Raw genomic sequence first — 10,344 nt, forward strand, 5'->3', positions numbered from 1 at the left:
ATTGCCTCAGAAACCCAAGGAGGGGTCACTATGGGTCGGGTCTGACTCAACAGCACATGACAACAACAAGGAAAAGGAAGACACAGAGAGGTGCACAAGAGGTACCGACAACAAAGATAAACACTTTGCATATATAATACTGTATTATCAGTAATAACAAACATCTATGGGTAGATACATAAGTGAGTGAGCAGGTAAGTCTAGGCAAACAGGAATATACCCACGACTGTATTTAAGTTTGGCAGATGATATTTCTACAACATATTTGTATGTGCTATAAGAATTTCCATATGACTAGAATTAATGGGAAAGTTATGATAATTTCATAGCCAAAGCCAAGCAACCTGAGGAAGCAAGTTGTTGGACCTGTGGGCTCAGGACAATAGTTGCAGGGGACATCCAGCTCAATTGGCATAACATAGTACACAAAAACATTGTTTGACATCCTGCTTTGGTGAGTGTTGTTGTTGTTGTTATTTGCCATCGAGTCGGCCCCGACTCCTAGCGACCCCTCCTTGGGTTTCTGGGGCAGTTATCACTACAGAAGTAGGATTGCCCAACCTTCCTTCTGAGGAGCGGCTGGTGGGTTTGAACCACCAGCCTCCTGGTTAGCAGTCAAGTGCCTTGGCACTATGCTACCAGAGCTCCCGTTGTTGTTGTTAGGTGCCATTAAGTTGGCTCCAACTCATAGTGACCCTATGTACAACAGAATAAAACACTGCCCAGTCATGCACCAGCTTCACAACCCTTGCTATCCTTGAGCCCATTGTTGCTAGGCCCCTTGGTTTGGGAGTAGGGTGAAGAAAGGAGAACTAAAATAGAATTCCTTCATTTATTGAACTGGCATTTACTGAGCTGCCCTTTTGTATCAAAGTGAGAGTCTGAAATTGCAAAGGACAAATAAAAGAGTACCCTGGGCCTATACAATGTCAGAGCTGAGAATCAGAGGTCATCTTAGCCACTGGGGAAACTGAAGCTCATAGAGAGTGCTCAGGTCTCCTTAGCCCCATTCCAGGCCCCTCTGGCTCTTATTCCATAGCTCAGAGGAGTCAGAAACGCCAAAGTGCCTAAGGTGAGTGCAGGGCTTAATGGCCACCCCTTCCTACCCAGTCTGGGGACAGGTTGCAGGATGAGGGGACCTGTAGGGGAGGGAGCTAGAGTAGGTGACTTCTGTGCTGTCACTCAAGTGTTGTTGCTATTAGTTGCCGTCAGGTTGATTCTGACTCATGGCAAACCCATGTGGGCAGAATAGAACTGACTTGTGCTCCATAGGGTTTTCAAGGCTGTGACCTTTCAGAAGCAGATTGCCAGGCTGTCTTCTGAGGCACTTCTCGGTGGTTTCTAATTGCCAATCTTTTGGTTAGTAGTCAAATGCTTAACTGTTTGCACCATCCAGGGTCTTTTCACTCAAAGTTAGAGAAAGAAAAACTCAGTGACCGGTCACTGCTCTCTTTTCCCTGCCCATTGAGTGACATCACAACCAAGCACCTCAGAAATCATTCTCTTTCCGTCCTCTTTCCCATTTCACAGATGAGCAGATGCAGGCCAAGAAGCAGGAGAGACTTGCAGAGGTTTCATAGCAGGAGTGCAAATCATGGATGCTAGAGTCATCTCCTCTCCCCTGTTGCTGGCTCTAATTTAGGTCCTGGCATCAGTTGAATTTGCAGGGGCTGGGAAGGCTTTGGAGATATGTTCCACCAACACTTCCAGGAAACCTTCTCAGAACATAGCACCTCCAGCTGAGCCCCCTACTGCCCTCCATGGCTGTGGCCTGCCCTTTGGTGCTCAACAGAACTCCAAATGCTGGTCCATGGGGATGTTGAACTTCAGCTTGTGAGCCTCAAAGAGGTCGCACAGCTCCTTTATGTAACGCTGGTGCAGGTGGTTCACCTCCTCCTGCGAGGGTTGTGGTGTCTTCTGCACCTCGATGGGCTTCCCGACTGTAAGGCACAAAGGTGGGCAGTGGCCCAGAGTAGAATTAATGCAGGATGCAGGGACCCTTGGGGCAGGTGCCCACCCCTGCTATCAGCCCTGCAGGAAAGTGCTTTCACTATGATCCCTTTCAAGCCTAATTTCAGGCTATTGATTTTTTTTTTTTTTTTTAGTTTCATTTACTTTTATACATTTTTAAAGGAAAAATTTAACTTTGTTGAAATGCTCAAATGTTAACTGTACATTTTTTTTAAATAAAAAAATTACATTTTATTGTGCTTAAATATATATAACAGAACATTTGCCATTTCAACCATTTGTCCGTGTATTGGGGGATCTATACTGATAGCCACTCCTCGGAAGGAAGGTTGGGCAATCCTACTTCCGTAGTGATACTGCCTCGGAAACCCAAGGAGGGGTCGCTATGAGTAGGGGCTGACTCGATGGCACATAACAACAACAACATACTGATAGAACAACAGCCAGCATTGCAATGTGCCACGCGATGTGTTAGGTACTTTATTTGCATTATCGCCTTTTATCCTCATAGCAATCCTATGGGACAGAAGCTGTATTGATAGATAAGACAACGAGGCTCAGAGAAGTTAAGCAACTTGCACAAGCTTACCCAGCCAGGGAGAGCCAGTATTTGCATATACATACTCACTGCCATCAAGTTGTTTCTGATGCACAGCAACTCTTTAGGACCGAGTAGAACAGCCCCATAGCGTTTCCAAGGCTGTAAATTCTTTTTTTTTTTTTAATTTTGGTTTGGGTGAATGTTTACAGAGCAAATTCATTTTCCATTCAACAGGTCATGCACATTTTGTTTCATGACATTGACTGTAATCCCCATAATGTAACAGCTGTCTTACCACTTCTTCCCTGTGCTCACTTTTTCCCTGTGTCCTTTTTTTCCTATGTATTCCTGCTCTCTGAGCTATAAAGCTGCACAAATGCTGCCCTTCTGACCTCTCATCGTTGATTGTTCTAAGGAGTCTACCTAACTGGTGTAATTGTTCACCTCGCAGACCTGTCCATTGTTTGGCTGGAAGTCAAGCCATAGGAGTGAGTTCAATTCCAGTCTCAGGAGTTTCACCAGTCTCTATCAGACTAGTAGGCCTGGTCTTTTTTATGAGTTTGAGTTTTATTCCACATTTTTCTCCCACTCTATCCAGGAACTCAAATTTTGATCCCCAATAAATCTTTACTGAAGCAAACTGCATCATCTTTCTCCCCTGGTGTGGCTGGTGGGTTTGAATTGCTGACCTTTTGGTTAGCAGCCAAATGCTTTAATCACGATGGCACCACTGCTCTTTTGAAAGAGCCAGTACCTGGTTTCCAACCCTGGGAATGTGCTCTTAACCTCTAAGGCCATATGGTTCTGGAAGTCTAGGATGCTGCAATTGTAAGTGTCTGTATTTCTATGAGATTGGGCAATCTACTTCCGTGGTGATACCGCCTCGGAAACCCAAGGAGGAGTCACTATGAGTCGGATCTGACTCGACGGCAGTGACTTTGGTTTTGGTTTGGTATTTCTGCGATGAGGCAGGCCCACAGTCCAGGCAGCTTTTTCTCCTCTTCCTCCTCACTCCACACTAACCTTCAGTGCCTTCTCATCTTCAGGAGACCTCAGAAAGGCCCTAACTAACCTCTTTCCTCTGGCTCCGCTTGGCTGGGAAGGCAGCTCCCCTGACTTCTCCTCTTGGGAACAGCTGAGGAGGCAGCTGCAGGATTATAATTCATGAAACTATTGCCACATAACACAGGGCAGGACATGGCACTGGGGTTTAGTAAGTCTGTGTTCAACTAACCAATTATTGGATAGATGGAGATGAATGGACCCCACCCCACCCCCTCAATCTCTACAGATTTCGCAGAGGAAGCCAGTAAGATAGAAAGAATCCAAGAAGAAAATAAAAGTAGTGTCCGAACAGCTTTAAAAAAAAGGGGGGCATTAAATCTATACACTAATGCTCATGCCCATTACTCACAGGAAAATCCCTAACATACTGATCACTATCTTCATAGTAGCAATGTTAACAGTAACATAAATTTTAACAGACTTGGAATGCCCTTCCTTTGATATATTCCTCCAATAAGCCTTATTCCACCATCTGGGTCAGAATTAAACCCTCTTCTGGCATGGCAAGAAATCAGATGGAGCCTGATTCAAATCTCAACTTAGTTACACAAAGGCAGTGTGATCTTCTGGAAGTCACTTAAACTTCTCTGAGCTTCAGTTTGGCATCAATGAAATGGGGATCATATTCCCAGCCTCGCAAGCTGTTAGGAAAAACCCAGGTGCTGCATGTAAGGCAGCCAGTGCAGTTCCCGGCACTTAGCAGGTGCTCCATAATCAATAGTGAGTATTTCCCTTTGTGTTTGTTATAGATCTCATCTCAGGCTGTGTTATATTAGTGTTATCTGTCTGAATTTCTCTCTCCCAGTGTAGCATGTGAGCTCCATGAAGGCAAGCATGGGCCTGGCACATCTCCATGTCCCCTTGCAGCACCCAGCCCAGGCCCCTTTTCCTACAGCCTACCCCTCCCAGTCTGAGTCTTGACTCACCCACAGTGGTGATGGGCCGGCGGTAGGGTAGGAGGCCAAAGCTGTACTGGAAGACACCACGGCCATGGAATAGTGGGAGGGAGATGCCCATGACCTTCTGCAGGTGGTTCTGGACCCAGCGCAACCAGGAGCCAAGAGGGTTGTGGATCTGGTCAAATAGTTCATTCTCCCCAAAGGAGAAGATAGGCACCAGAGCTGCCCTGAAGAGAGACAAGGGGTCAGGGGATGAGAGAGGCCCCAGAGAAGACACAAGCTGAGAGGTCTCCTAGATTCCTGTAGGGACCCAGCATCCAGGAATTGGAAAAGAGGACAAAACCCTGGCCTGGAGGGAGGAGACCTGTATTCTCTCCCAAACCTGCTATGGACTCACATGCTGACCTAGGGCAGGTCTTTGCCCCTCCCAGGGCAACAACCTCCCAGCTGTTCCATGCCAGCTAGACTAGAATGCCTCAGAGAGTCTTTACAAATATGAAGCATCTTCAAGCTTTTTAGAAAAATCTCTTCCACAATACTGGCTCCAATTCCTCAAAGGTGCTTCACCCCAAGGTGGGAGAAGTGCTTTGGGATGCACCCCAAACCCACTGTCCCAGATCTCAGAGGTTCAGGTCTAGTGTTACGGAATATGTCCCTTCCTATCCAGTCAGTCCCTTTGATCACTGAGTCTTCCCTTGTGGGAATAGTTCTGGGTATTTGGGTATAAGACAATATATCTCTCACCAAAACATAATTTTCATTGTAAATAGACTAAAAATCTAATCTGCATTCATCTCTGACTGTCTTCCCATGAAAATATAACCCTTGCCAATTGTCAATAGAACCCAGAGTGCTCATCTCAAAGGCTTGATACCCCTGCATCAGAGCGAGTTTGACGAAGCCCTTTCGGTTCTGCAGCAACAGCCTGTAGGCTCCTGGTCGGGCATCCAACGCCTCCTTAGCTCCCCCTACAATGATGGCCAGCAGGTTGCCGCCTTCTTTCCTGCTCAGCAAGTGAATAACACTTTCCTTATGTGATGCAACCAGCCCTGGGGAGAGACGAAGGTGGGTCAGGTATGGGGTGAGGGGGCAAGGACTGTGAGGGTGGATAGGCCCAGGAGAGAGAAGGCCAGCAGTGCCCACAGAAGCCTGGAGTCTCTCCACCTCCTCTCCAGGCTGGGAGTTCACCCAGGACTGGGAATTGAGTTCTTCCTCTCCCCAACCGTCCCCGGCTCATTGCTCTGCACAGTGCTGTGGGAAGTGCTTCCTCAGGTCTAGCCTCTTCCCACTGCACATGCTCTTGGAAGAACTGTTGGCAGCCCTCCCTAATCACCCCCCAGGCTTCCAGTCTCATCTTCTGAGCTACTCGGAGTAGGAAGACTCACCCCCTGCCATGATGTAATCCCTGAAGAAGGGGGCCCGGAACCACAAGTCCAGCATCATCAGATGAGGGCGGATACCAGGGAAGATGGAAGGGAAGCCCGTACTCTCAGTGCAAAGATTGATAAAGGCTCCAGCAGCCAGGACCCCATGGGGGTGGAAGCCAGCAATGTAGTTCCGGGTGGGATCCAGCTCAGCAGTCTTGACCAGCTGCAGGGACATTAACCTGGTGAGCCAAAGCTGGTCCGGTGTGCCAGCCCCAACTCTGCCACTCACCAGCTGTGGGACCTTGGGAAAGTTGCTCTCCCTCTCTGAGCTTTAGGGTCTTCATCCATATGTCTGACCACCCTGGGTTCTTGTGAAGATTGAGATATTGTATGTCTAAGCATGGTGTGTCTATCATGGTGCAAGCCGTGTTTAGACTCACTGATGGTTTTGGACCAATTGCTTTCCTATCAGGCTTCACATCTGTAAAATGGGGATACTTAGCCCTGTCCTTCCCATTGCCCAGGGCTGAAAGGCTCAGATAGGAAGCTACCCTGGAATTAAGACATGACAAGATAGAATTTGAAAGCATCCAATGGCCACACGGGGGTGCTACCATACTGGACAAGCTCTGTTTTAACAAAATTCAATACAGGCAGTCCCTTACTTAGGACATATTCCAGTTAGAGCAAACCACACTTACGACCATTCTTTTATTTAGTTAGTTTTGTATACATCTTATCTTAGTAATACATACAATGCAGTAGTGCATAATTTGCTGATGTTATTCGCATGTCAACCCCCAAAGACAAAGATTAAATTTATAAAGACACTGATAATAAGAGGCAATAATAACGAAAACTAAAAAAAAAAAAAGTAGGCTTAACTGATTTATGGAAATCCTCACAACTGGACCAATGAGCAACATCATGATAAATGGAGAAAGGATTGAAGTTGTCAAGAATTTCATATTACTTGGTTCCACAATCAACACCAATGGAATCAGCAGTCAAGAAATCAGACAACACATTGAGCTGGGCAAATCTGCTGCAAAAGACCTCTTTAAAGTGCTGAAGAGCAAAGATGTCTCTTTGAAGACTAAGGTGAGCCTAACCCAAGCCATGGTATTTTCAATCACCGCATATGCATGTGAAAGCTAGACAACGAATAAGGAAGACTGGATAAGAATTAATTCCTTTGAATTGTTGAATTGTTGGCAAAGAATATGGAAAGTACCAAGGCCTGCCAGAAGAACTAACATCTGTCCTGGAGGAAGTGCAGCCAGAATGCTCCTTGGAACCAAGAATGGCCAGACTTTGTCTCACCTACTTTGGTCATCTTGTAAAAAGGGACAATTCCCTGGAGAAGGATATCACACTTTTAAAATGGAGGATCAACAAAAAAGGGGAGGGCCCTCAATGAGATGGATTGACACTGTGGCTGCAACAAGGGGCTCTGGTATAACAAGGATTGTGAGGCTGGCACAGGACCAGGCAGTTTTGTTCTGTTGTAGACAGGGTTGCTATGAGTTGGAGCCAACTCAATGGCACCTAACAACAACAACAACATGGCAGAGTAGTCAGAACAGAGCCCCACCATAAGTAAGGAACTACCTGTACAGTTTAAGAAAAATTGATACTTAAGACCTGGTTGTGAGCATTCACAGGATATAGCAGGAGCGGATTCTGGTTAGGTTGATAGATCATGAGAACCAGGAGGCTGGCTCTAGTCCTGTTTCTTCTATACAACACAAGCCCTGTGGCTCTCTGCTCCCACCCACACTACCCTTTGTTTCCTTGGTCCAGTCCCTTCTACAGGGGTTTATGCATTAAGTGGGGTGGGGGGCTGCCTGTTTGTTATTAGCAACTTCTAGTTGAAGTGGGAGAAGTGACCCCTGAGCTGACATGTGCCTTTTGAACAAGGCTGCTCCCGGCAAGCTATGGGACAGGCTGCAAAGATTATTAACATGGGTGGTGATTTCTTAGAGATGCACTCCTTCCCCATCTGCCAGTAACCCCCCCCTTTCAGTACCTTGCATTCTGTGAGCTGCAGCCATCAGAGCTGAAAGGGTCCCCAGAGCTCTTGGCTTAACCCTCAGCCCCTAGGGCTGATAGGGCTGCCCAGGCCCCCGATTTACACTTTCCAGAGACAGGGCAGCCCTTTACACTCTGGCGCAGCTTTGCCAGGGTGAAAGTTCATCCTGTCGTCAAGCTGGAACTTTCAGCCGGTGAATCCCTGAGGATTCATGTTGCTGCCTCTGGGGCCACAGAGCCTGGCCCCTCAGAGCAGCCTGGAGGGACCTGGAGATGGCAGGGTGGGGGGGCGGGCGGGGCTGAGCTGCTCTGCTCCATCCAGGCTGAACAGTCCCACGTTCTCTCGTCTTTGACCTGGACTTGGCCTCTGAAGCATCCCCACCCCCACCCCCACCAATACACCCTCCAGATTCTCCACTGACTCTGGAGGAGGGTTACAGGGACCACACTCTGAGGGACTCAGATGAGAATAAGCCTTTTTTTTCCTCAAGCAGTGGGGTATTACTGGATGTGAAAATAGAGATAGAGCAAAGAAATTTCTGGTTATTCTCATGCAAGAAGAATTTCCTCAGGCACCCACTTGATGTTGTTTCTTTAAAAATGTATCTTACCTTCAGGTCTGGAATTGAACCCACAACTGTGGTTTCCAGCCAAAGTACAGGCATGTGAGTTAAACATTTACCTCAAGTAGACACACGCCCTGGAGAGAACAATCATGGGAGAAGGAAGGGCTGCTTATGCACAGGGAGATAGCTCAGGGTGCAGAAGAGTATGAAGGGATAGACACTGGGAGGAGGTAATTATGGGGAGGAAGTGGGAGGGGAGCTGCTGCATTGTAAATTTTGGTCAATGACATGAGACAAAGTATATGTGAACAGCTGTATGAAAAGTGAATTTACTCTGTAAATCTTCACCCAAATCCTAATTTAAAAAAAAAAAAATGTATCTTACTCAATGCATCCAAGTACTTGCTTACAACTTCTCATCTCTGCTAGTGGGAGGGGAATTTTGTACAACCTCCATAAAGGCAATTTAGTAACAGCCATCAGTATTTTTAAAAAGTTCAACTAGATGTTTAACCCAGTAACTCCACTTCTGAAGAATTTAACCTACAAAATTTCTCACACTTGTTCAAAATGACATCTAAACAAGGTTATTAATTGACACATTTGGGGGGGGGGGCGGGATGTAAAGAACTTGGCATCCACTCAAACATTCATCAATGGTCCCGTTTAGACAAATTATGTAACATTCACACAATGGATTTCTGTGCAGTGGAGGTATGCAACAGGCTTCCTGTCTTGATGAGGGAAGATAGTCACAATAGATTGTTACTATTGTCTGTAGTGATTGTCTTAAAGATTACAGACTTGGAAGCCCTATAGGACAGTTATACTCTGTCCTATAGGGTCACTATGGTCAAAATTGACTCAATGGCAGTGAGTTTGGGTTTTGTGTGTATACAGAGCAATTTCCTGGTGAAAGTGAGGGCCTGTGTCAAGACATCTATGTGAATGCATGCACTGATCCAGCCATGACTGTCCCATTGAGGCCCCATTGGCACCTTCCCACATGCAACGTCTTCTGATATCCTTCTGTGCAATCCTCTTCTATCCATTGCCTGTGCCCAAATCTATCGCCCCATCACTATGAGGACCACAAGATTAGAGACCACACATTTGATACATCTCTGTATCTTAGTGCAGGCTGGGACAGAGAAGATGCTCTGCAAAGACTATAGGATGAAAGAATGAATTAATGAATTCATGCAGAGAGGAAGCTGATACTATCTGCCCTGGAAGGAAGGCCACTTGCCCTGGTCCTGTCCCAACATGTCACTTGCCTTCTGCTAGCAGAGGAAATAAAGTACGGGGCCCTTCTCTATCTCTTACATCATGGCCTGATGGATGGAAATGCTTGAATTCTTCCCTGGCTCTGGTAGTAAGTAACTTACTTTGGGGCTCTGGGTTGGGTTTCCACCTTCCTAGGCTTTTCAATTGGTAAGTTCTTGACTCTGCCCTCTCCTCTTTCTGTAGTCATGCACTCATCTAATAGACACTCATTAACATACCTATACACCATTTCTAAGATGCACCTTTTTCATATTTTAACATTCTAAAATCAAATGTATGCAACAACTTTAATTGCTATATATATATATATATATTTTTTTTTTTCCCAGTGGTTTTACCACTGAGGGTATCTTAGAGTTAAAGAAATACACAGTATGTGCCAGGCATTGCAAGCCAGAAAGCACTTACATTCCAGGCACCTTTCCTACCCAACTTGCTTCATACTCCATCCAGCCTTTCAAGGAAGCACTGGTAATGATGCACTATTTTACAAATGAAGAAACTATGAGACAACATAAATTAACTTGTTCAAGATCACAGAGTTAGTAAAGTGGCAGAGCCAGGATTTGAACCCAGGTAGCCTGGCTCTGGTAGCATAGTGCCTAAGGCACTTGACT

The 10,344-nt window shown here is 46.1% G+C and overlaps 1 protein-coding gene across 1 annotated transcript in view; it reads right to left on the reverse strand.

Moving 5' to 3' along the window:
• Positions 1–1,785: 1,785 nt before the first annotated feature.
• MOGAT2 (monoacylglycerol O-acyltransferase 2) overlaps positions 1,786–10,344 on the reverse strand; it is a 20,875-nt gene continuing 12,316 nt past the window's right edge. Inside the window, exons 3-6 of the mRNA XM_007940924.1 lie at positions 5,862–6,066; positions 5,351–5,525; positions 4,504–4,703; positions 1,786–1,940 (exon numbers count right to left, since the gene is read on the reverse strand). Coding sequence (XP_007939115.1) covers positions 1,786–1,940; positions 4,504–4,703; positions 5,351–5,525; positions 5,862–6,066 — 735 coding nt within the window. The remainder of the gene's footprint in view (positions 1,941–4,503; positions 4,704–5,350; positions 5,526–5,861; positions 6,067–10,344) is intronic.

This window comes from Orycteropus afer, unplaced genomic scaffold (genome assembly GCF_000298275.1).
Source record: "Orycteropus afer afer isolate SDZICR_OR568_19922 unplaced genomic scaffold, OryAfe1.0 scaffold00074, whole genome shotgun sequence".
In the NCBI taxonomy this organism is placed as follows: Eukaryota; Metazoa; Chordata; class Mammalia; order Tubulidentata; family Orycteropodidae; genus Orycteropus; species Orycteropus afer.